At 38.4% G+C, this 26,893-nt stretch overlaps 1 protein-coding gene and 1 non-coding gene across 3 annotated transcripts; both read left to right on the forward strand.

Moving 5' to 3' along the window:
* The first annotated feature begins 12,958 nt into the window (after nucleotides 1-12,958).
* LOC101415436 (all-trans-retinol dehydrogenase [NAD(+)] ADH1B-like) lies at nucleotides 12,959-24,612 on the forward strand. Of its 2 annotated transcripts, XM_071215511.1 has the most exons (10): nucleotides 12,959-13,069; nucleotides 14,954-15,055; nucleotides 15,680-15,818; nucleotides 18,350-18,437; nucleotides 18,539-18,758; nucleotides 19,125-19,385; nucleotides 21,936-22,071; nucleotides 22,691-22,829; nucleotides 23,036-23,088; nucleotides 24,446-24,612. In XM_071215511.1, the coding sequence occupies exons 1-10, from the start codon at nucleotides 13,052-13,054 to the stop codon at nucleotides 24,460-24,462; spliced, it is 1,173 nt and encodes a 390-aa protein (XP_071071612.1). In that variant the 5' UTR covers nucleotides 12,959-13,051; the 3' UTR covers nucleotides 24,463-24,612. The 2 variants fall into 2 exon arrangements, with proteins under 2 accessions (XP_071071612.1, XP_058151022.1); XM_058295039.1 differs by lacking the exon at nucleotides 23,036-23,088.
* On the forward strand, nucleotides 13,357-13,607 carry LOC111764992 (small Cajal body-specific RNA 6). The gene has a single exon (XR_002797464.2). It is a non-coding gene; the product is annotated as a small Cajal body-specific RNA 6 (non-coding RNA).
* Nucleotides 24,613-26,893: the final 2,281 nt, after the last annotated feature.

Below are 26,893 nucleotides of genomic sequence, written 5' to 3' on the forward strand. Positions count from 1 at the left end.
ATTGAATTTGGCGATATATTAGGCTTCATTGTTGAAGAAGTTTGGACCACAGATAGATTCAACTATGACAGGGGAGAAACACTGGTGTGGGGTGTTATTGTTGGGGGATATATGGGTGGAAGGGAGTTCTCCAGGGCATGTATATAGGGTACATAAAAATGTTCTGATATGTGTTGGGTATTTTCATAGTAGTTACAGTTAAAAGTGTCAACTGAGGGAATTCTGAGTTCCTACCCAGGGGATCTCTGTTGCATTCCCCAATGGAAAAACAATAATCCACCAAATACAAGGGCAAAGGCAACAAGGAAGGATGGTCCAATAAAAAGTCCTTGATACTGATAACAATGCTTATAACCCTGTGTGCCTGAAATACGAACTAGGCCTAGAGCTGCAGGGTGCCTAACAGTTACTTCCTGAGAGCCTCCATGTTGCTCAAATGTGGCCACCTTCCTAAGCTGAACTCAGCATGTAAATGCATTACCTTCTCTTCAGCATGGGACATGACTCCCAGGGATGAGCCTTCCTGGCACTGAGAGATTACTACCAGTCATTAACTGATGATGCAACTAGAAAGAGACCTTCAATAAAAGGGTCAACTCAGACCAGCAGAATATCTCAGCCTACATGTAGGACCATGTGTTAAAAACCACTTTTTGACCTTGAATAAAAGGGGGAAATGGTAAAGACAAATGAGTTTATATTGCTAACAATCTTCAAAGAAGAGTTGGGAGGTCATCAGAGGGGTCGTGCTTATGCACACCCCAGCAGGACCCCAGGAAAAAACAAATATATACAACCCTAGGTACTGGTTCTCCTGCAGGCTATCTAGACCCACAGGATATATGGTCATGGCAGATGGATTTGGAGTTCTGTGCATGTCAGAGGGCCCTACTTTGGAATTTGTGTTCCTGAATGTGATGGATCTGGACTCAGATGTGACCTTTCTACACATGCCTCTACTGTCACTTCTACTGAACCTGTGGTTGAATCTAGGGATGGTGTATACTCAGGGGATTTGAATCTCTGGACTCCCAGGTACCAGCTGGGCCTTGAACCCCACCTGAGTTGCAAACCCTACTCTCTGGTTCGTTGAACTTACCCAGGTCAGCTAACAGGGAGGTGAAGATGGTCAACCACCACACCAGGGAATCAAGAGTGCCAACAACTGCAAGCAGAAGAATTGCATCCAACATCCATGTGGAATCTAAGCTCCCTCTTGATGAAAAGGTGGAGTGGACATCACCATCCCAGGGTCCATAGAATGGAGGAATAATATATGGTAGAATGGACTTACTGATATTCTACTACAACACTATTGTGACTAATAATAGAAGAAATTGCAGCATTGAGGTGGAGAAAGTGGCCACAGTAGATGCTGAAGGCAGGAGGATGGAAAAAGAGATGTGATGTGGGGCATTTTTGGGACTTGGGGTTGTCCTAAATGGTATTGCAGGATCAGATGCTGGACTTTATATATCCTGCCATAACCCACTGAATGTACTGGGAGAGAGTGTGAACTACAGGGTGAACTATTATCCACTTGGTACAGCAGTGTTCCAAATGTGTTCACCAAGTATGATGAATGTGCCACAATGATGGGGGGGGGGGTTGTTGGTGTGGGAGAAGTGAGTGGAGGGATGGGGGTTATACAGGAACCTCTTATGTATTTTAATGTAACAGTTTTTGTGATGTATGTATCTTCAAAAAAATACAATTTACAAAAATGATGAAGGTGGGGAAGTGGGGGATGAGTTACATGGGAACCTCTTATGTGTTTTAATGTAATGTTCTCTGTGGTCTATTAATTTAAATAAATAAATATACATATATGTTAAAATACAAAAAAAATAAACCCAAAACCAAAATCAAAACAAAAAAATCCCACCTCCTTAGCACAGATTTAAAAATCAGAAGATCTGAGTTTGAACCTCATCTGTGCCTGTGTGGCCTGGCATCAGCCACTTAACCTCTCTGAGTTCATTACTTGTTCACAGCCTTTGTGTATTGGTGGCTCAAATGAGCAAATGTACTTTCTATATTACAAAATACAATATAAATGGTACACAGATGTAAGTTATTATTAAAAGTTTGCAATGGAATTTAAAAAAAAAAGACCAGGCAATTTGCTGCAGTCCTATTTGGACAAGGAAAACTTAAAAAAAAAAAAAAAAAAAAAAAAGCTTTAAACTGTCTAATTGACTGACACACATCTTTTGAATAAAAAATAATGCATCATTATTTTTTAACATTCAGTGGGTATTTACAAGAGCAGATTACATCAGTGGATATTTTAACAATCAGATTATATCTTTCAAAAGGAATGGACATGATATATCATTAAGTGTGAACAGCAAAGCTCATAGCAATGTGTATTTTATGATAAAATATTTATGAAGAAAAAAACAAATTTATATTCCCATTGTTTTATAAAATTTTGTATGAGCATGGAAAAAGGTGTAGAAGTGTACAAAACAAGCTAATTACTTCAGGCGACTGTGACCGATGGGACCTGAAGAATCAATGTTAACATGTTAACTTTTTAGCGAAAAAAATATTTGTATCACTTATGATGGGATTTATAATTAGCTTTATTACATTATTACTTTCTTCATTTATAAAGAAACTGAAAAGAAATAAAATAAAGATTTACATTGCCATTGCTCATATTTAATGGTGGTATAAATATAGTGGGAAACTTGTTTTCATTCTTGCAAAATAAGCCCACTGATCAAATACCAAATAAACAACAAAGTAACATAAACTGAATTCAGCAGTCTCAATAGCATTTTTTAATATATATTTTATTTTTCTCCTAGTTTCTTCCACTAGCCTTTTTCAAGAATTGTTATGTCCATCTACCTCAGATTTTTAAGTGAAAGTTCTCTTGCACCACCTCAGTTCCCTGGTTGACTGTGTCTTATTGTCTCTCCTCTGTGTCTCATTTTGTTGCATCATCTTCCTATGTCAGCTCTCTGCATGGACCAGCATTCCTGCATGGAGCAACACTCCCTGGGGGCCAGATTACCACACAGTCTACCCTGCCTTCAACAGGAGGCCCCAGTATTGAACCTAGACCTCCCATATGGTAGACGGGAGCCCAATTGCTGTGCCACATCTGCTTCCCTCTATAGACTTGATAAGACTTTCAAACCTCTTTTACATTTTTCACATTTCTTAAAGTTTTAGGGAAGTTTATTTTATTAATGGGTCATTTAAGAACCTCAGGTTATGTAGGACACCTGTATAAGGCTGGATATGTGGAAATTTTCACAGGACTTAAAATATTTTAAGCAATTAACATGAAATTATTAAAACTCCAATAGATTTTGGATTTACACTTTTTTTTTCATTTTTTTACTTTTCTTTTAAATGTTACATTCGAAAAATATGAGGTCCCCATAACTCCCCACCCCACCCACGCCACCCCTCCCACATCGACAAACTCTTCCATCATTGTGGCACATCCACTGCACCTGGTGAATACATTCTGGAGAACCGCTGCAGCACATGGACAGTGGTCCACATTGTAGTCCACACTCTCCCCCAGTCAACCCAGTGCACCATCACAGGACACACAACGTCCACCATCCATCCCTGCAGCACCACCTAGGACAACTCCAAATCCTGAAATTTCCCCCACATCATATCTCTTCTTCAATCTCCCAAACATCAGCAGCCACCGTGGACACCCTCTCCACATCACTACTACAATTTCTTCCCTTACTAATCACAATAGTTCCCCACCAAAACACCAGTAAGACCACTCTAATTCATACTCTATTCCTCCATCTTGTGGACCTGGGATGGCTATGTCCAATCCCCCTCTACATCAAGAGGGGATTTAGATTCCACATGGATGATGGATGCAATTCTCCTGCTTGCAGCTCTAGGCACTCTTGGCTCCCTGGTGTGGTGGTTGACCCTCTTCGCCTCCCTGTCAGCTGGCCAGGGTAAGTCCTGCAAACCAGAGGGTAGGAGCCACAAGTCTGCTGAGGCCCAGGGCCTGCCCATCACATGGACAGTTCAGAGATTTAGGTCTCCTGAGTATACACCAACCCAAATGCCAACCACAGGTCTGGTAAAAGTGACAGAAGGGGCATGTGTAGAAAGGTTATATCTGAGTCCAACTCCATCACATTCAGGCACACAAACTCCAAAGTAGGGCCAACTGACATGGCCCTGAACTCCAGAGCCATCTCCCTTGACCATAGAACCTGTGGGTTGCTGCAGCCCTCAGGAGAACCAGCACCTGGGTTTCCATTTACCTTGGCTGTCTCTGGTCCCCTGCTCAGGCATGCATAAGCATCACACTCGGATGACCTCCTGGCTCTTTTTTGGAGACTCTTAGACATATACACTCACTTGTCCTTTCCATTTTCCCCTTTTTATCCAAAGTCAAAATGCAGGTTTTAACACCTGGTATTACATGTAGCCTGAGATATTCTGCCAGTCTGAGTTGATCTCTTTGTTAATGGTCATCATCAGCTGGTGCTTGGTAGTAATCCCTCAGTGCCAGGGAGGCTCATCCCTGGGAGTCATGTCCCAACTAGGGGGAAGGTAAAGCATCTATATGCTGAGATTGGCTTAGAGAGGGGCCACATTTGAGCACATGGAGGCTCTCAGGAGGTAACTCTTAGGCACCCCACAGATATAGGCCTAGTTCATATTTCAGGCTCATAATCAGAGACATCAGTATATCAAGGGCTCATCATTGGACCATCCATCTTTTTTGGTCTTTGCCATTGCACTTGGGGGATTGTTATTGTTCCATTGGGGAATGTGATAGAGCTCCCCTGGTCAGGAATTCAGCACTCTCTCATCTGTTGTTTCCAACTGAAACCACTATGAAAATATCCAAACTTTTATATGTACCCTGTATACATGCCCTAGAGAAGTTCCTCCCAACTGTGTGCATCCCACCAGTGACACCCCACACAAGTGCTCCTCTCCACCATAGTTGAAACTCTCTGTAGTCAAAAACTTCTTTAAAAAGGAAGCCCAATATATTGCCAGGTTCCATTCATAGAAAAATGGAATATAGTGAGGGGTTTAAAGGTTAGATATAGAATACACAGAAATTTAGAAAAATTAAATAAAGGAAAAGTAAATTGGGGTATCAAAGAAATGAAAAAATAAAAAGCTATGTTTTTGACATTTTGCCTTTCATCACTGCTACAGGTGTTGCCTTGTATGTACAGCGGAAAGGCAATTTCTTCCATTTCTTCCTCAGTGTCTACCTCCTTTCTTTCTTTCTTTTTTCCTGATAATTAAGTTTCTCTTGACATAAGTTTTAGGCCACAGTAATTCACATATACAATATATGGTATTCCCACATATCCAACATCAAACTCTTTGTTCCTTCCCCAACTGTGATCTTTTTACATGTTCATATTATATTTGCTGCAGCTAATGTACAGATATTGAAATGATAGCTTTCAAACATGGTTCCATTTAGGTTTACATTATGGTTTATATTTTAGACTATACAATTTTCTAAATTTTTAGTTATCTTACATTTCACATTATGGTTTACATTTTAGCTAGTAGACTTTCATACATTTTTGGTGTAATTTAACATCACCTATATCTATCATGGCATGATCCTGTGGAACACTTCCATTACCCCACAGTTACCCTGATTCCATGTATACAACACCTCTTTCCCTCTCCCCTTAGGGGCCACCATGACAATCAATCTTCATTACTTGAGGGACCATATTCAGAGATACTTGCAAAATTGTTGAGGGCTTCACATATTTGACTGCCTTAACCCATTGGGAGCCACCGATTTTCTCAAGAGGTACAATGCCCTCTGTTTGAGAAAATTAGTCCTCCCCAGGACGTGGGTTTACCTTCACTCTCATTGTATGGGTCTTCACCCAATGATATAATCCACTATGACAAAATGAGCACTCACACACTCCCCAGAAGCCTGCCCTGTGTCAGGCACCACCCCTTTCAGCATCCCAAACAGGCAACCTTCCATATTACATTCTCTAAAGAGTTTTCTCTGCACCACAATTTCAACTACATACCTGACAATCTCCCATGATCAAATATTCCCCTCACCCTCTCCACAATTTTATGGGCAATCTGATCCATCCTCCTGTCCCTAGCACCTCTAAAGCCCATGCAGCCCCACCATAAGTTATCCCTATGCCCCCATTTTATCCCTTCCCTGTACAAATACTTACCTCCCGCTTATCATAGATTTCACCCAAGTAGCTGTCAGCTCACAACTTTCCTGTACGATCCAACTACCTGAAAGTTTATCATCCAGTCTCTAGCTTTCTGAGACACCTTGGTTTACTTATTTCATATCAGAGATCATGTAGTATTTGTCTTTCAATGCCTGGGTTGCTTCATTTAACATAAGGTTCTCAAGACTCATCCATGTTATCACATGTGTTTGTACTGTATTCCTTCTTATAGCTGAGTAGCATTCCATTGTATGTATATACAACATTTTATTTATCTATTCACATGTTGATGGGCATTTGGGTTGAGTCCAACTTTTGGCAATAGTGAATAGTGCTGCTATGAACATTGGTATGCATATATCAGTTTGTGTCCTTGTTTTCAGATCTTCTGGGTATATACCCAGCAGTGGAATTGCTGGGTCATATGACAAATCTATAGCTAGATTTTGAGAAACTGCCAAACTGTCCTCCAGAATGGCTGGATCCTTCTCCATTCCCACCAGCAGTGGATGAGTGTCCCCATTCCTCCACATCCTCCCCAGCACTTGTAGCCTTCTGTTTTTTGGATAGCTGCCAACCTTACAGGAGTAAGATAGTATCTCATTGTTGTTTTCATTTGCATTTCCCTAATAGCTAGTGATTTTGAGCATTTTTTCATGTGTTTTTTAGCCATTTGTATATCTTCTTTGGATAAATATCTTTTCAAATCTTTTCCCCATTTTTAAATGGTCTGTTTGTTTTTTTTTATTTTTGAGATATAGGAGTTCTTTATATATACAAGATATAAGTCTCCTATCAGATATATGGTTACCAATTATTTTCTCCCATTGGGTAGGCTCTCTTTTCACTTTCCTGACAAACTCCTTTGAGGTGCAAAAGGCTTTAATTTTAAGGAAGTCCCATTTATCTATTTGTTTTTTGCTGCCTGTGCTTTTGGTGTGAAGTCCATGAAGCTGTTTTCTATTATGAGGTAATGTAGATGCTTCCCTACTGGGCAGAGGATATTTCTTTATTTCATATTTATAATATAAAATACTGAAAAAAAGTTTTAAAAAATAGAGAAATAGTAGGAGAAATAATGTGAGAAAGGAAATTTTTTAAAACTTCAAAAATCTGTAAATACATTATCAGAGATGAAATGATCTTGAATTCTTGAAGTAAGAATAGGGGCTATAAAGAATGAAGGATTAGGAGGAGAAATTGGAGTTGGGAACTCCAGGATTCAGACCTTCTACCAGAACAACTATCAAACAGGCTGGAACTCTCTTAAACAACTCTTTTTAAAACACAGTCCAGCGTCCAAGGAATAAAGGGAGGAAAATCTGATAAATTATATTAAAGAACAGTAAATTGCTGTCTCCATGTGGTGCCTACTGGCCCATCCCTCGCTCTTGTGGCAGGCCACCATGGAGCCTAGACCCGACAGAAGGAGATATAATAATCTTATCCCCAAGACCAAAGGTGATCTTGTCAATCACTGACCACAGTTTCTGATCAGCATCTTCATATAACTTGGTGACTGGCACTGAGTGTGGCCATGCTTTCAATCTGCCCACACAAAGGCGACAGTGTCTATTGTTTCAACCATACCAGACAAAGGCTAGGGCAGAGACGACTTAGACACTCTATGCTTCCTTAGGATGGCAGAGGACAGAGCATTGAAGGAATGTATTTGATTTGATGGACAGGCCGAGAAAGCCCAGCTGTGGGGACCCATGGAAGAAGCTCTTGGCAGGCTTCCTGATTTCATCCTCATTGAACTCAGGAGTTGGTCCCTGCCCGCGTCTTGCACCCCTCGCCCTGATTCAGATGAGAAACAATATTGGGCAAAACTTCTCTTGCATGCCCTTCCTATCAGAATTTTTCTCCAGGCAAAATAGTTTGAGATAAGAAAACAGATGAAGGAACTACAGAGGTGAAAAATCTGGGACAAAGGATTGTCAGCTTCAAAATCTTGGGAACTGAATCCTGTCTCCTGGATAACAAAGGAGACAGCCAAGCACCTGTAAACATGAGATCTCCAAATGACGAACAAGCAAGCAAGCATCCAGACAAGACACAGGCCCAGAAACAGGGAGACCCCTGTACACTTCTGGTAAGAGGGAGGACTAAAGCACAAGAAAATCTCTGTAGTATCACTAGGAGATTATATTATCAAAACATGGATAGCTCATGGAATAAGTACCAGAGTGGACATTCTAAAATATAAAATTTAGAGTATGCAACAAACAAGTAAAAGACAAAGAAATAGGAAATGATGACCTATCCAAAGGAAGAGAATAAAAATCAGGAATACACCAGTGAAAAAGTAAAAATTGTGGAAACAGCAAACGAAGCTTATGAAAAATGATCCCAAGAAGAGGATTGTAGGAAGACTGTGGAGTAGGGAGTTCCCAGACACAGTCACTCCACCGAAACAACTATTATACAGGCAGGATCTGTCTGAAACAACTATCTTAGAACTCCTAAGACCAAAAGAACCCTCTACAGCACACAGGGAATAGCAGGAGAAAGAGACTGATGAAGTCTGGTAAAGAACAGTAAAATTACTCTCTCGGCACAGTGCCTACCTGTGCCCATTGACCCATTCTCACTGCAAGCAGTAGAGCTAATGAAAATAGAAATGCAACGTACCAAAGTTTTTGGGATGAAGCAAAGGCTGTGCTAACAGGGAAAATTAAAGGGCTAAATGCTTACATTAAAATTGAAGAAAGAATTCAAATCAGACTACTTACCTCAAAACTGTAAGAACTAGAAAAAAAGAATAAACACAAAGCAAACAGTAGGAAGGAAATAACAACGATGAGCAGAAATAAATGAAACAGAAAGAAAACACAATAGAATCAACAAAACTGTTGCTTTTTGAAAGGAGCAATAATATTGAAAAACCTTTGGTTAAAGTACCAAGAAAAACAAGTACAAATAGTGAAAATCAAAAATGAAAAGTGGGACATTACTACCAATCCCACTGAAATAAGATGGGCTACAAGAGGAAAAGAATACTATGAAAAACTGTGCTTCAATAATTTAGATGATCTAAATAAAATAGGCAAATTCTTAGAAACACTCAAACTACCTAAGTTGATGCAAGAAGAAATAGAATATTTCAATAAATCAGTCATTAGAATAGACATTAAAACAGTCATCAAAAACCTCACAAGAAAGAAAAGCCAAGGACGAGACGGCTTATAGGTGAAGTCTACTGAGCATTCCAAGAAGACTTCACTCCAATTCTACTCAAACTCTTCCCAAAAATTGAAGAGGATGGAACACTCCCTATTTATTTTATGAGGCCAGTATCATCCTCATAACAAAGCCAGTTAAAGATACTATAAGAACAGAAAACTAGAAAACTACAGATCAATATCTCTTATGAATGTAGATGCAACATTCCACAACAAAATACTAGCAAACTGAATTCAACTACTGTATTATAAGGATTATGCACCATTTTGAAGTAGGATTTCCATCTCATATGAAAGGTCGGTTCAGTGTAACAAAATTAATTAATGTACCACATCACATTAAAACAAGAAAGGGGAAAAGCACATGAACATCAAAATTGATGCAGACAATGTATTTGGCAAAATAGATCACCCCTTTTTGATAAAAACACTTAGAACACAAGAGGAGGAAACTTCCTTAACATGACAAAGGGCATATATGAAAAGCCCACAGTTAACATCCTTTCTTAACAATGAAAGAAGGAAAGCTTTCACTAAGATCAGGAACAAGATAAGGATGCCCACTGTAACTGTTGTAGAAGACAAGAGAGGTTCAATTATTTGCGTATAGAAAGACCAGGACTCAAGAATGATTTTGAGAAGGAAAAAATGATTTCTTGATGGCCGGCAGGACTCGGGAGCTTTCTGTTTCAAACCTGAGCCCAGAACAAGATTTTTGAATTCCATTTACACAGAGGAAGGGCCAAACTGTTCTTTGTTTCAGTGCTCAATAGGCTTGAATTAGCATATATCTTCCACATCCTAGGTAGGCTTTTAGCATGGATTTCATACATTCTAGATAAGTTTTTAGCACATTTGGTTCTCATTTTCGCTGAATATTTAAAGTTTCTAGAGTTTGCATTGCTAAACTGTTTCTCCAGAACTGGAGTCGTTGCCATGGTCACCAAGGGCAGGGTGCAGCCTCTCACAGTCCCACACCCACAGGTCAGGACACAGACTGCTTAGGTTATCTATGAAGAGATGAACAGCCTAGACCCATAGCCCACATCATTTCCACTGTTAATAAGCACTGTACTCGATGTTCTTCCCAGAGCAACTAGGAAAGAAAAAATTAAAACAGATCCACACTGGAGATGAAAACATAAAACATTCCCTATATGCTGATGATATGATCCTATCCACAGAAAATCCAGAAAAAGCAGCAACAAAGTTCCTAGAGCTAATAAATGAATTCATCAGATAGGTGGGGCACAAGAGCAACACCCAAAACCTGTAGTGTTTACAGACACAAGAAATGAAAAATCAGATGGTTGTTCACCAAATGGTGCTGGGAAAACTGGTTATCAATTTACAAAAAAGAAGGACCTGGCTCATAGCATACACAAAAACATTATCAAAATTGGCCAGAATCTAAACATAGAAGCCAGAATTGTCAAGCTGCGAGAAGAAAATATAAGAAAGCCTCTTTATATTGGCTAATGGTTTCTAAGACTGTACACCCAAAGCCCAGCAACAAAAGGAAAAATAGGAAATTGGAACCTCATCAAAATTAGAAATGTTTATCCTTGAAAATATTTAACCATGAAAGTAAAATGACAACTTACAGAATCAGAGAAAATATTTGGAAATCACAGGTCCTAAAAAACTTAATATCCAGAGTAAATAAAGGCTTTTACTTAACAGCGTAAAAGAAAAACACACCAGTTTATAACTGGGCAAAATAGATGAATAGACATCTCTCCAAAGAAGATATACATATTAAATATAAGACCTCTGACAAGAAATTTCTAGAAGAGTTTAAGAGATTGATCTCCACAGCAAACACAGGGAGCAATAAAAGGGAAGGGGTCCCAGTGCCAGGAGAGGGATGCTGGTGCTAAAGGGATGCAGGCTGGGGTGACTGCGAGATGGAGTGACACATCTCCATGAGCAGGTCTTGACCTGGGTCTCAATTTGAGTCAAATTTAATGGATACAAGGGGTAAGAAATTGTGTAGAAGAACAGGGTGAGCAAGGTCTAGAGTCGAATGGGCTCAGATTTATGGGACGATGAAGATGCACATTTCTTAATAACGTGATAATAAAGACGGGCTAGGTGAATGAGCCGTTTAGAGTAAGGTGGTGAAGGGACTTGAAAGCCAGACCCAGGTTAGGGACTTTCCACTTTCCTCAAACCTTCCCTAATTAGCAACACCCTGAAATCATAGGACCTCACTCGCCTCTATGCTGGGGAAAAGGTTTCCAGTTTTTGTGTAACTTGCAACAACTATGTCATAAAACATTCCTGACTTTGCATGAGCAACCCATGAAATTGTTCCCAGTAAAATAATAGTGAGATTTGTCCTGCCATGCTAAAATATCCATGAGACAGATAATATTCAATCAAATAACTGTATGTACTATGTGTTACAGCACTTCTAAGTGTTGATAAAAGAATTCAAAGTCCGACTCTCTGCACACCCTAAACATACCAGTTACTAGGAATCTAAGACAACAAAAATGCCAAAGTGTGGACTTTTCTCTGTTTTGCAAGATAATGCAAAGCATAGTTTGAATGCCTGCTCCTCTAAAAAGCCTCCTTTTAAAACGAAGGTTACTTTATTCTGAGCACAGCAACAACTTCCCACCCCTCTGCTACCAAACTGCTACCTTATAGCTAATACACAGTACTTTCCAGGCAGCTGACATGAAAAGACTTAGTTGCGGGTCTGTACTATTGCCAATAGACTGTGGCCTTTCTTTTAGAAATAATAATTGTAACCTACACTTATTGAGGGTTTTCTTTTCTGCTGGACTTGATAAAAAGTGCTTTAAGGATTTTCTCATTTATTCAACAAACAGTCCTGTGAGATGGGTACTATTATTCATGATCATCTTTGAAATAAGGAAACCAAGACACGAACCAGATAAACTGTGTGTCCTTGTTCAGAAAACCTCTAAGGAACAGGGTCTGTCCAGACCCAAAGGCCATGAACACAGCTACTGCCCCACACTGCCTCTGGCTCTGGGTAGGTTTCGTCTCTTAATCAGCTTTGCCTTCCCCTTAGTACATGGATTACTACCTGACATGGGGAGGCCATCAGTCAGTGCTGACTGGTATTGCCGAGAGCAGAAATACCAGGACAGAGAGCCCCTTTGCTGTGACCTTCTGGGTTTAAAACTTTCCTGCTCCTAAAAAGAGGCTGCTGAATCCAGCACCTTCCTCAGCTTGCTGGCTCTCTCTGCCCTGCCTCATCTGTCCTGCTTCTTCACCTCCCTGTCTACCTGCAACAAATGGATTGGAAAATGGAGTTTAATGCAGACAAAGAAAAACCAGAATTGTAAACTAGCTTTGTGAGATTGGGGAGAGAGAAGAAGTAGGTTGAAGAGAGATTAAATTTTGCGTGGAAATATTGAACCTAATGCAATCAAGATATTGTTTCTGAAATTGGCTTATTGTGAACAAAGTTCAGTTTTGAATACTGGTTCTGTGTACTTCATAAATGATTCAACTTGGTCTGATAAATAATTGGTAGGTGTGGCTTATAAAACCCAGGTCACATGCACAGAATTACGTGTTACTAATGCAAACAAAATATCTGGCAATATATCTGCTCTGTGTCCTCAAACAGGGAGAAAGTCCACAAGAGTTCACCAGTCCCTGGTCTGCAGAGAAGAAAACAACAACATGAGCACAGCAGGAAAAGTAAGAAAAAATATTTTATTTGGAAATATTTTCTCTATTACATAATAAATAAATATAAATTTTATAATTTATCGCATAATAAATAAATGGATACAGATTTTAATCAATAATTTAAATTTTGTATATCCATTAGAAACAATAAATACTGAAATATGCAATCCTAACCAACAGTGAAAAAGGCTATTCCCATTGCCTGTACCAGAATATGCATAATCTTTATCAATTAATATTTGTCTTCTTCTTTTAAATGAATATGCTTTATTTTGGAGTGAGAGTTTCTCCAAGTCTATCATGACTAATTTGTAAACCAAAATTAGAAATGTTTCACTCAAGAACTTATCTTAATCCCTCCATCATGCTCCAGTTGTGTGTGATGGGCAAAAGGGCACTGACTCTTGGTGATGTCCCTGTCTGCTCTCCCTTGGTGAGCCCAGGGACGACGCTGTGGTCGGCATCCAACAGCTTAGTTACAAAGGGATTTTGGTCGATGGAAGTACTGGGATCCGGGGTTATAATCCGACACGTTTAAACTGAGATGTTTGGGGGAAAAAAACTTCCTACATATTCAAAAACCGTAATTTAAATGAGTTATGTGGAAACAAAAAGATAATGATAGAGGCATCTTAATCCTGAAACAGCCTGATTTACGACTTTGGGAAAACTGCTCAGTCTATTTACTCTCACTATTTTCATCTGTAAAATAAGGCTAGTATTCCGATAGTTGCAGCCTGCTAGCATCTGTGTAAGGTTAAAGGTCAAGTATAGAAGTGCCCGAAAAAGCCACAGGGAGGCTGTCACCTCATAGGTACCAATACTCAGGATCTACAGCAATCAGTGCCCATTTTCCAAGTCCTCTGTTATCGTGATATTGGCCTTAGCACAAAGCCTGAAAATTGGCAATATTTCAGAAACAAATAATGGAAATTAATTTCAAAGGAAAAAATTCCCATTGAATTGATTTGATCATATATGCAGGAAGTCATTTATCTATTACAGAAGCACTTGATCTATACAACCTTTCCCACCTTGAAAACAGGGTATAAGGACCATCACAACAGTGAAAATATGTGTTTAACTCTTCTTTTGAAGAACTTCTGGAATTAAGCTATCTGCACTTGCTATTCAAACAAGCACAGTTCTCCTGATTTTGAGTTATTTACGTGTTCACATGGGAGTGGGTTTACATGTGGCATTTGTATTTTAACTCGTGTTTTTTGGTTCAGATATCTCTAAAAGTAGATGCTACACATAAATCAGATAATAAAGCAGTAGGCAAAAGCAATGTCCCAAATGAGTAAAGCAACTAGAATCACACACAAGAGGTAGGAAGGGAAAAATAATAATATTAATAATAAAAAGGCAAACAGGAAAACGTGAGACAAAAAAAGTTTTCCTATGCAGAAAGCACATACTACCTGTTATCATAAATTCAGATTGTTTTGCCATAATCAAAATTTGAGCAAGAAGGTGGCAAGTTTTAAATGAATGGAAAAATTTCTGCAATATCAATGAAATAACAGTGACTCAGAATTTCATATAGAAGCCAACAATTTTGGGTCAAGAGCACACCGCAGGTCAGTATTAGAATATATTAAGAATAAATATCTGAGGATAAAAAAAGAAATGCCAAAATAACCTAGAAAAAATTATTCAAATTTGTCTCACTGTCTCATTATGTGTAATTCTGTTTCTATCTCCCTATGTTAATGCTTTATAATTTTTTAAATGATTTTTATAACTTTTTTGACCAGAGCTTGTCCATTTCAACACAGCAGTTATTTGTTCTAGACTTGGGGTAAATGTGGCAATACAAAGTTGGAAAGACAAAGTCCCTAACTTCAACATTGAGTGAAAACAGTTATTATTTTGTGTTCCATTTTCCAGGTAATAAAATGCAAAGCAGCTGTGCTTTGGGAGCTAAAGAAACCCTTGTCCATCGAGGAGGTGGAGGTCGCACCCCCCAAGGCCTATGAAGTTCGTATTAAGGTGAAACCATTTTCTGTCTCTATTTTTTGTCTTTAAAAGTCTAAGTATATTAAAAGTAGAAACAACAAAAAATCCATTGAGAAGATTTTTACACAAATTGTGGTAATCATTACAATGGAACTACATTTATTGTCAGGAAAGGTATTAATAATACATGTCCTTAAAATTGTTAAATTGATCAACGTGATTCCAATAAAATGAAACAGTATTATTCTGAGAAATATAGAAAGAACTTACGTGTTTTTAGAGGAATTAAGTATAAAAGGAGATATACCAATATTTCATAATGGTTGATGTTAGAATATGAAGGACTCTTTTCTGGGTGATAATATGAAAGCTCTATAGAGAGCATGCATTAGTGTATATTATATAAGACCTACATGTTACAGAAACAATTATTTTGCAATTATGCCAAATTGTCTAATGTAAGAAAAGATAGGGAATGATAATTTCAGACTAAATAATCTCAAGGATTAACGGAATGTTTTTTAATTGGGAAAAGTAGGCATTAGCAAAATTCTGAAAACTCTAGAAATCCAACTTTAGGGAACTGGATACATTAAGTCTATCTGTGGATCATACATTTATTTATCTGAATCGAATTACTCTACATTTCCCCAACAGATGGTGGCCACAGGGATCTGTCATTCAGATGACCATGTGATAAGTGGGGATTTGCTCACTCCACTTCCTGTGATCTTAGGCCACGAGGCAGCCGGCATAGTGGAGAGCATTGGGGAGGGGGTGACTGCAGTCAAACCAGGTAATGGAATTACACTCAGGGAATGCATCTTTTTTTTTTTTAACTTTTTTTTTTATTGTATTTTTTTAAAGATGCATAGATACTAAAAATTATAAAAGGTTCCACAGCCCCCACACCCCAACACTCTTACTCATCCCAAATCAACAACCTCATTCATCATTGTGGCACATTCATTGCATTTTGTGAATACATTTTGGAGCACTGCTGCACCACATGGATAATAGTTTATATTGTAGCTTACCCTCTCTACCAGTACACTCAGTGGGTTATGGCAGGATATATAATGTCCAGCATCTTTCCCTGCAATATCATTTAGAACAACTCCAATTCCCGAAAATGCCCCATATCACATCTCTTCACCCCTCTCCCTGCCCTCAGCAACTACCGTGGCCACTTTCTCCACATCAATGCTAAATTTCTCCCATTGCTAGTCACAATAGTTCTTTAGTAGAATACCAGTAAATACACTCTAATCCATATTTTATTCCTCCATCCTGTGGATGCTGGGATGGTGATGTCCACTTTACCTCCAAATCGAGAGGGGGCTTTGTTCAGATCTCACAAGGTCATACACTGTGGATGAGGAAACTGAGGCAGGGGAAGGAAAAAGATCTGCTCCAGGCCCCAGCAGTGGAGTCTGTCCACTGATTCCTCTTCCTATGTGGCCTCCCTTCTTGAACATGGAACTAATTAAACAGACAGGGGAGGAGACAGGGCAGAAAGAATCCTGCTGGAAGAGCATCTATTTTATTACTTTAACCAGACCTAAAAATGCCTGATTATAAATACTAACTAAATATTTATTTTTAGCATTTAATTTATACTAATTGCATTTTGTACTGATACAGATGAATAATTTAGAGGTAAGGGTGAATTCAATAGAAAATTTCTATGCTATCAAATCCACCTAAAGATTATCAAATGTGTTTAGTCCAATCATTATTTGGATTGTATGGAAGAGGTCGCATGGTTGATTGAAAGTAAAAATTATATTTATTTTTAAAATTTCCTTAGCCAGTATATATAACCCCTTCCTTACCAAATATTTACCTGACCCATGAACAGAAAAAAATGATGTTGGTTTAAGATATACCCAGGGGTTCTGAATCTCTGGACTGACCATATGATAGCCAGGCCCTGAGCCTCAATGGACTTTGGCTCCTTACACTCTGGTTTATTAGACTTACCCCACTCAACTAACATGGAGTTGAAGAATGTCAACCACCACACCATGGAGCCAAGAGTGCCTACAACTGAAAGCAGGAGGATTGCATCCAGCATCCATGTGGAATCTACGCCCCCTCTTGACATAGATGTGGAATGGACAAAACCAATCCAAGGTCCACAGGATGGAGGAATAGAATATGGATTAGAATGGACTTACTGATATTCTATTAATGAACTATTGTGATTAGTAATAGAAGAAAATGTAGCATTGGTGTGGAGAAAGTAGCCATGGTGGCTACTGGGTGTGGGGAATGGGAGGAAGAGATGAGATGTGGAGGTGTTTTCGAGACTTGGAGTTGTTCTGGGTGGTGCTGCAGGGACAATTACCGGACACTGTAGGTCCTCCCATGGACCACTGGATGGAACGTGGGAGAGTGTGGGCTATGATGTGGACCATTGACCATGAGGTGCAGCGATGCTCAGAGATGTATTCACCAAATGCAATGAATGTGGCATGATGATGGAGGAGAATGTTGCTATGGGGGGCATAGTGGGGTGAGGGGGGTTGGGAGTATATGGGGACCTCATATTTTTTAATGTAATATTTAAAAAAATGAATTAAAAAAATAAAACCATTTTGAAGACAGTGAAAAATATATATATATACGTAATAAAATGACACCCTTCCTTTTATCCCTGCTCCCTCCACCATAGGAAAAAAAGAGATAATTCACAAACTTAATTATCTGCCAAAATGTACACCAAATTTTCTTATTCTACAAGAAAGTGCCTGTTCTAGGAATGATTGAAGTATGCAGAGAAATTTTGCAAATTCCTCCTATTTCCCTTACCATTTAGTATTCCTTTAAAAGTACTAAACAAAAGTTAAGCATTTACTTCCTAGTAACATAAGCAAGAGCTTTATAATCCATTGTTATTAAACCCTCAATATTATTATAACCCAAACTATTACAAAATATCATATCACCATTATGATGGTCATCACACAACTAAAATTTATATTAATGCTTAGAGTGAGAGTATTTAACAATTAATTAAAGATGAAGTGAGATGAAATGGAAAAAGCCCTAATAACAATCTACATGTGGTAAAAGATAATTATTCATAGAGTAAAATAATAATAATTCATGTTGTTTCCCATATATGCATTCTTTTTGGGATCTTCAGGACCATTAAAAAAAAAATTGGTTAAAAAATCGCCAATGAAATAGTAGTGATTTCACTCTATTTCTTGGGAGATCTTTCCAGAACATAAGCCTGTAATATATATATTTATGCTTAATTTCCTGTTCTATTAATTCTTGGATAGAAATTTAATATTACATTGCTTTACCATCCTTCAGGTGATAAAGTCATCCCAGTGGGTCTTCCCCAGTGTGAAGAATGTGCCTGTTGCAAACACCCAGAAGCCAACTACTGCAGGAAAATAGAGTAGGTTTCTTACAGTTTACATGTAGGGCTAATGAGTTTCCACATCAGGAAAGTTCCTTTCTCATGCCCTTCTTCTTCTGATTCTGTGTTATACTGACCAGCCTGATCAACCCTCGGGGGACCCTGCAGGACGGCACCACCAGGTTCACCTGCAGAGGGAAGCCCATCCACCACTTTGTCACCACCAGCTCCTTCTCTGAGTACACAGTGGTGGATGAGACTTCTGTGGTCAAGATCGATGCAGCTGCGCCACTAGAAAAAGTCTGCCTCATTGGCTGTGCATTTTCTACTGGTTATGGATCTGCAGTCAACGTTGCCAAAGTAGGAATGACAAAAGACAATAATTCCACATATACTCAGAGTGCCAAAAAGACCTTTTCCCCTAAGAATCATGGGTAATTGCTCTAAATTAAGTGACAGATTTCCTCCTAAAACCATAAGAGCACTGATATAATCTATAGAATTTGGGATATGATTATGGGTAGAATGTGGCCCCAGAAGGAATTGAGAGCATGTCCTAAAGAATTGACCAGGTTATCAGAGACAAACAAGCTGTTCATACTTCAGCAGGGTGGACAGAGAAGTCCAAGTACTTCTGGATAAAGACCGAGGGTTAACACTTTATCCAGCTTAGACTGTTGCTAACAATCATTACTTAATCCGCTCTTGTCCTGTCTGAAAATAAAGGTCACCCCAGGCTCCACCTGTGCTGTGTTTGGCCTTGGAGGAATTGGCTTGTCTACTGTCATCGGCTGTAAGGCAGCTGGAGCGGCCAGGATCATTGGGGTGGATATCAACAAAGGCAAATTTGCAAAGGCCAAAGAGCTGGGGGCCACTGAGTGCATCAACCCTCAGGACTTCAAGAAACCCATCCATGAGGTGCTGAAGGAAATGACCGGAGGTGGCGTGGACTTTTCATTTGAAGCCGTTGGTCAGATCAGCACTATGGTACGTACATGACAAACGTTGATTTGTGCTTCTGAAATCGAGGGTATATTTTTAAAAAACAAAATATAAATATCACTTAAAAGTACTCTTATTAAATTATGAATTGCAATATTCTATCTCCTGTTTCTTACCTATGATTACTTCATTCATTATTTAAAGTGTATTACTCACCCAAAGGGGTACTGATGCAAAGTACCAGGAATCTGTTGGTTTTTATAAAGGGTATATATTTGGGTAAAAGCTTACAGTTACAATGTCCTAAAGACTCCAACTCAAGGTACCATAAGAGGTACCTTACTCACCAAAGTCAATTGCCACATGTTGAAGTGAGTTGATGCTGATCTCTGCAATGGTTCAGCCTTCCTCTAAAGGCTTCATGGGCCCAGCTTCTTCCTGTCTCAGCTGTAGGCTGGAGGATTCCTGCTTTTGTGTGGCCTTCTCTGCGGCAGAAGGCTCTGGTCTCCTCAACTGCAAACTATCAGGTGAATGGCTCAGCTTTCCCCAAGGCTTTAGCGTTTATGCCTTCTCCTTTCTGTCACAAGGAGGACCAAAATGACCAAGTTCTCTCCTTTTCTGTATCTTCCATGTGTCTGTTTCTTTCAGCCCACCAAGGGGTCAGGGACTCAACCCTGAGTTACACCCTAATGACATGGTGGAATCAAAGCCCTAATTTAATTTATTTGAGTATTATCAATTTTAACTCTTTAAATTTAATACAAACATGCCAGAAGAACAGACAGGTTTACAAACAAAATTAGTATCTTTTTTGGAGTTCATAAATAATATCAAATTGCTTTGAAAGGAAACTTTCATTGCTGAAGTTCAGCAAACATATCTCACATCATGGTTTCCATGTACAGTTTATTATATATTAAGTCATTATAAATATATTCTTATAAAATGTTAGTAAAAAAATTCAAACTTAAGATAATATAAACAATACAAAATCTATTCTCAAACTGAGTTCTTATTTTCCACACATACTTAACAAAAATGTTACAATAATTTTTTTGTTTAATAAATATATTCCTTTTTACAAGAATACTTTGACTAATGGAATAATGAACAAATACAGTAAAAATAAAATAGGTTGTAAAAACATATAAGCCCAAAAATAATTACCATGTAATGCATCACTATATATTCTCAAAGCAGGTACCTTAGGGCTTGTGATTTAATCGGCATCCAATCTCCATGTGTGGGACTGAAACCTAAAAAGGACTGACAGATTTTCCTATCAAACAAATTTAATGCAAACATATCTAATAGCAATACAAGTATGTACAATAACGTTAAAAAGCATACATTTCTCACAATCAGTACAAGCATAAAATGGCATTACATATTATTACATGCATATGAAAACTGAGCTACCTGGATAGGGGTAAAACTCAGTTAATTTCACTGGGTGCTATAATAAAACACTATTTCCAATCTTTAAGTGCTTACATTATGTTTATAATGCTCATAATATTACTTTCAAATAAATACAAGTATCATCTATTGTGATGACTACCATGTCTCCAAATACATCTCACATAACCAGAATTCTCTAGAACCTACTGACAAAGTTGAGCTACCCAAGTAAGCTCCAGCAGCGTTCTTGCTGAGCGGGAATGCCCAAAGAGTACTGATTTTTGCAGTCTTGATCTGGGACAATATCCCACTGACAACTGAACTTCCAAGAGAATCCAACTTTTGTAAGATGGCAGTTTGTTTCCTTGGGATCTTTTCTATTATTTTTCTCCTGTATTCGCACATAGACATAGATCATGCTTTCTTTGATGGCGACAAATGTCTGATAACCACAAGTTCTACGGATGTTTGATCTTCTAAATCATATGTCAAGCCCGAAGGATTGAGAAGTCCACATTCTTGTGGAATCCTAAACCATTTTCTCTCTACAGAGTATACTCAGAACTTCAGAGGACAAGGACTTCTGGATTGTCTTTTGAGATACTAGAATAAGAGGTGAAGATTAGAGTAAAACCAATATACACTTTCGGGAGATAAAAATAACATGTACAAAAAGTACAATTTAGAGATGAACAATGAAATAAGAATCCAATATAAATAAGTGCATCCATTGGACAAGAGGCAAATTTTAATGACGCAATTGACAAAACATCTTGTACACCATCAAAATACCTGATCTAAGTACAAGGTCAAAGCTGCCTGCTAAATAAATAATTAAGAAATGATTAACCTCCTCATGGATGTCCTAAGGTTCATATGATGATGAAATATTTCCCCTTTTGAGGAAGCAACTTCATCTATATTTAATGATGTTTGCCTCGTTAATACATTTTAACAAAAAAAGTGTGTACAGATAATTACATCCATAAGTTCTCTCACCCAACAATACTTTGTGTCTTCTCTCATGTCACAGCCATTAATATATGCAAAAAGGTGGACAGAAAATCAAAAGACATAACCTGTCTTTGAAGTACTCAAAAGCTAGGTCGATACTGTATGAATTTTTGTAGGGTATCACGAAGAGATACTATCAGAGAACCTATTTTAATAATGCTAAAAATAATTTCATTCCAGCTTGAGGCCCTGTCATGCTGTCATGAGGCATTTGGCATGAGTGTCATTATTGGGGTGCCTCCATCTTCCCAAAATCTCTCCGTGAACCCTATTTTGCTGTTGTCTGGACGTACCTGGAAAGGGGCAATTTTTGGTGGTATGTAGTTAAAGTTAATTATTATTAATTACTATTAAAGTCAGCTTTTGTTCTGTGTTATAAATGACAATGTTCAGTTTTGAAAAACAATGTGGTCGAAGATAAATTAGAAGTCCTGATGCATTTTTGGTCTCCAATCAAATAGATGTGGAACTAGTGCAGACTGAAACTCTCAAGACACAATTTCTGATATCCCAATTAACTAGGTAGGGACTATAGCAAAAATTCTTTAGATACTGGTGGCTGTAAAATAAACTGAAATATTCTGTAGGACTGAAAAAAATCCATAGCAATAGTCCATTTCTGCAACTTTTGCTCAAATTTAGACAACTGCTAAATTGACCCCTGCATTTGCACATAATCATCTGTACTAGAATTCCTCAATGAGAGAGCTGATAATGAAGGGCCCTAATTTAAGGGGGTTAAGCAACAACAAAAACAGTAAAATCACTGCAACAGTATATTAAAGCACATCATCTGTTATTAACCCGAGTAATAGCAGTATGTGGAATATAGCTCATTTTATACACTTTGATTTTAATTCTCTTTGAAATGTCTCCCACCAGTTATACTCTTTAACACTTCCTGAATCTACCAATGATGTCTTCTTGTTTTCTAGGCTTTAAAAGTAAAGATTCTGTCCCCAAACTTGTAGCTGATTTTTTGGCCAAAAAGTTTCCACTGGATCCATTAATAACCCATGTTTTGCCTTTTGAAAAAATAAATGAAGGATTTGAACTTCTTCGATCTGGAAAAAGGTAGATATATGTATGTATGTATGTATGTATGTATACGGTGGGAATTAGGCTATTGTGGAAAAATATTTTTCTCAGAGATATGACATATCTATGAGAAGGTGGAAAGCAAGGTTGTCCCTTACGAGTTCATTTGCATGTAGAACATTTTAACTTATTGGGAGACTCCAAGAGTAGTTGCTTTGCTTTTCCTGTTCTTCTAAAACCAGATTCTGTGGCTTTCCTCAAACCTGCCTGATGGAGCACTCCAGCCTCCGGACAGGTGGGCACTCACTCTGAAAGGAAAGAAGATCAGACTCACCCAGTCACCCTCAGACCATGGAGCCCCCACAGCCTCTGCCTGGCCCCTAATGCAGCCTGACCTTCAATGGATGGAGATTTAGATTATGATCAGAACTTTTATTTTAGGAGGAGGTGGAGCTATACTGGGGTTGCTGTCCCTACAACTCTTTGTGGTTTTTCATAAAAGACACCACCTATTATTGTTATTTCTTTTTTGATGTATTTAAAGATAGTCTCACAAATGAAAGTTACTGAAAAAGGGTAGCATCCAGAATCCTTTTTTAAAAAATATCTTAGGAATATAAGCCCATAACATTTTGTATTTCTAATATTTAAATTTTACCTTCACATAATAAGATGAATTTTGTTGTCTGGATTGATACGAGGCACAACTAGTAAAAAGCAGTTTTCTCAAACTTCACCATCTAGCGCGACAGACCATATTTTTCTGCAACCGGGCACTGCTTCTCATGAGGGTTGCAGTTCAAATACTCTATCTTAGGCAACCAGAGGCATATAATATTTTACTAAACACTACATACAATTATATATACAAGTATGTAAATAATCTTGAGAAAGGAAAGAAACATGTATGTACAAAGCACCAGCCAATATATAGTGTCTTGCCTGCATTACCTCATGTGATTTCAAATGAATGTTGATATCTAGTCGTAATTTCACTATATAAGAATGGAGAAAACAAGACTCAGAGAGGACATACAGTTAGTAAAAAAGAAAGACAGTATTCAAAGTTAGACCTGTTTCTTAACAAAGCCAATTTATTTTATATTACAATGCACAAGAACTCAGATATGCATACATAAATGCAAATATATGTGTACAGATACACATACTTTGTGTGTGTGTATATACATGTAATATGGTACACCATAGCCAACAAATCATATCATTGTTTTCTTGGCATTCTTGTTTAGGCTGAGGTTTAAATGGGATAACCCATGAAAAGCATCGAAAAACTACATGGCAGAGAGCAAGAAATTATTGCAAGTTACTACCCATTACCATTTTATATTAATATGCCAGTCACTAGCGATTTCAAAAATAATTTCTGAATATGTTGCTCTAGAATGAAGTCCAAAGGAAGACCTGTTACAATGTTATGAGTGAGGCTTATGGTTAAGAAAACTCAGAGAGAAGGATTAAAAATGAGCTTCCTTTTTAAGTGCTTGCACGTGAATGTACAGAGATGGGAAGTGAGTGGCTGAAACACAGCCAGGTTTCTACAAGACAAACCTCAAATACATCTTGGACTCTCATGAAAAGGAGTATCAAATATCTTGTGTGAAAGTAATAGATATGTTTTTTTTCTATATCAGTATCCGTACAGTGCTGACATTCTGATCCACGTGGACACCTTCACTTAAACCCACCTTCTGACTGCCCAGGCCCTCATCACCTAGGACACCAACCAAACGGCATTGACCCTGCCCTTGAGAGACGTTATCAATAAATACACGTGGGAGCATTCCCAGAGAAACAGAAATTGCTGGAAAACTTGTGTGTGTGTGTATGTGTTTTAAATATAAATTATCCTTAGAACACTTTTAGATTTACAGAAAATTTGCCTAGAAAGTTCTCTCCATATACACCCTCCAATACATTAATGGGCATTTTCTCCTATTCATATCTTTTGCATTGGTGGGATACATTTTACACAATATTGATATATTATTATTATTAATAAAGTCCACAGGCTACTTTATTTGTTTTTTAATCTGCTAACATCATTGTCATTTTGGTGCGTCACTTAACTGCACCGGGACCTCTGCCTCTCCTCACCACACAGGTCTGGGATGCCCTTTTCTTTTTTTACCAGGATGTCCCGGGATTGAACCAGTTCCTCCATGTGGTAAATGGGAGCTCAATTACTTGAGCCACAGCCGCTTACCCCTCAGGTTATTTTAGGTTCACACTTTGTGTTGCATGGTTCTGTGAATTTTTACAAATGCATAATCGCATATATATACCATTACAATATCATACAAAATTTTCCACTGCCTGAAAAGTGTCTGTGCTCCCTGAAATCATTTCTCAAGCAATTGTCTGAACTTCAAGAGAGAAACAGGTGAACTGAAAATCAGCCGATTAATGGAAGCAAGTAAAATTCCCATAATGCTCATTCTATACGTGTTCTCTCTGGTTGAGTGGGATACTTCTTGTACTTTAAAGTCTTTATGCATCTTTGCTTCCCTTGGTCAATGAAGCCCAGAGATGGAACCACTCATTATTTGTGCTCCCAACATACACTTGATGTACTATTATGCTTGTAGTCATTGACTTCTACTTCTATAAACTTCGCCTGTGTTTTGCAGCTTATAAAATATTCAAAAGCTCTGGGGTACAAACTGTAGCATGAGACTGTATGGTCTAGATTTAAAAGTGGAGAAGATCCAGATCTAAATCCTGGGAGTTGTACCCATTTTCCTAAAGTAAAGGGAATTGGTTTTTACCGTTTATACTGTTGGCTTACAGTGAATATAGGCTATTTGCTTGAAATAAAGGCGAATGGGAAGCAAGTGTGGTTTTTCGTGGGAAAATTAAACTATTTCTAGGACCGTACTCAAAATATCTGTAATCCTTAATTAAATTAAATGGTTAGTCTTCCTAATTACAATTGACTAACAATTGAGGTAGAAGGTCATTGAAAACTGATATAGGAGCTTGAAGAAGAGGGATAGTAATGAAGCCATTGTGAACTCAGCATGTAAACTGAATTACTAAGAAATGGTACAACTGGAAAGAGACCTTGGTGAAAAGGAGGAAAGAGTAAAGACAAATGCTTATATGCTAAGAGACTTCACAGTGAGTCTGGGAGTCTTTCCAGAGGTAATGCTTATGCATGTCTCAGCACAATCTCATTGACTGACACAGTAAATATTGCCTCAAATGGCAGGACTCCTCACGGCTCTCATCCAGACATTATAGCTGAGGCTGACAGCTCAGGAGTTTGACACCCTGTCAGTGGGCCCTACTTTGGAATTCATGTGCCCCAGTGTGACAGAGTGTACTCACTCTGGTTTCCCTACACATGGGTCTTCGGCTCCTTATATTTGAACCTATAGTTACTAATAGAATTGATAGGTTTATGTATGAAAGACTTAAATCTTTGGGCTTGCCATATGCCAGTTGGGCGTTGAATCTCAAAAGATTTGCAATACCTACTCTCCAGTTCACTGGACTCACCCGGGGCCAACGCCCATCCCAAGGAACAGAGTCTGCAAATGCAAGCAAGATAGTCCCATCCATCTGTCCCATGGGATCTTAGCCCCTCTCAATTAGAGGCAGAGTGTGCATTACCATCCCAGAATCCTCAGGATTGGAGAATGAACGATGGAGTAGAGTAGGCGCACTGGTATTCCACTATAGACTTATTGTGATTCCAGCAATGGAAGAACTTTATCACTGATGTGGAGGCAGGGGCCATTGGAGATTCTGAGGGGAAGGAAAGGGATAAAGTCAGTGTAATATGCGGGCATTTTCTGGACATTGAAATTGTCCTGAATGATGTTGCAATGACTGATACAAGCTATTATATATCTTCTCATAACTTACAAAGTTGTGCAAGAAAGAGTTTAAGTATAACATAAACTGCAATCCATTCTTAGCGGCAATGCTCCAATATTCATCAATTGTAGTGAATGTACTACACAAATGAAGGACGTTTATAATGTAAGAATTGTGGAAGATGTAGGGGGTGGGGCATATGGGAATCCCCTACATTTCTGATGTAACATTTATTTAATCTAAGTATCGATACAAAATAA

This window comes from Dasypus novemcinctus, chromosome 1 (assembly GCF_030445035.2).
Source record: "Dasypus novemcinctus isolate mDasNov1 chromosome 1, mDasNov1.1.hap2, whole genome shotgun sequence".
Taxonomy (NCBI): domain Eukaryota; kingdom Metazoa; phylum Chordata; class Mammalia; order Cingulata; family Dasypodidae; genus Dasypus; species Dasypus novemcinctus.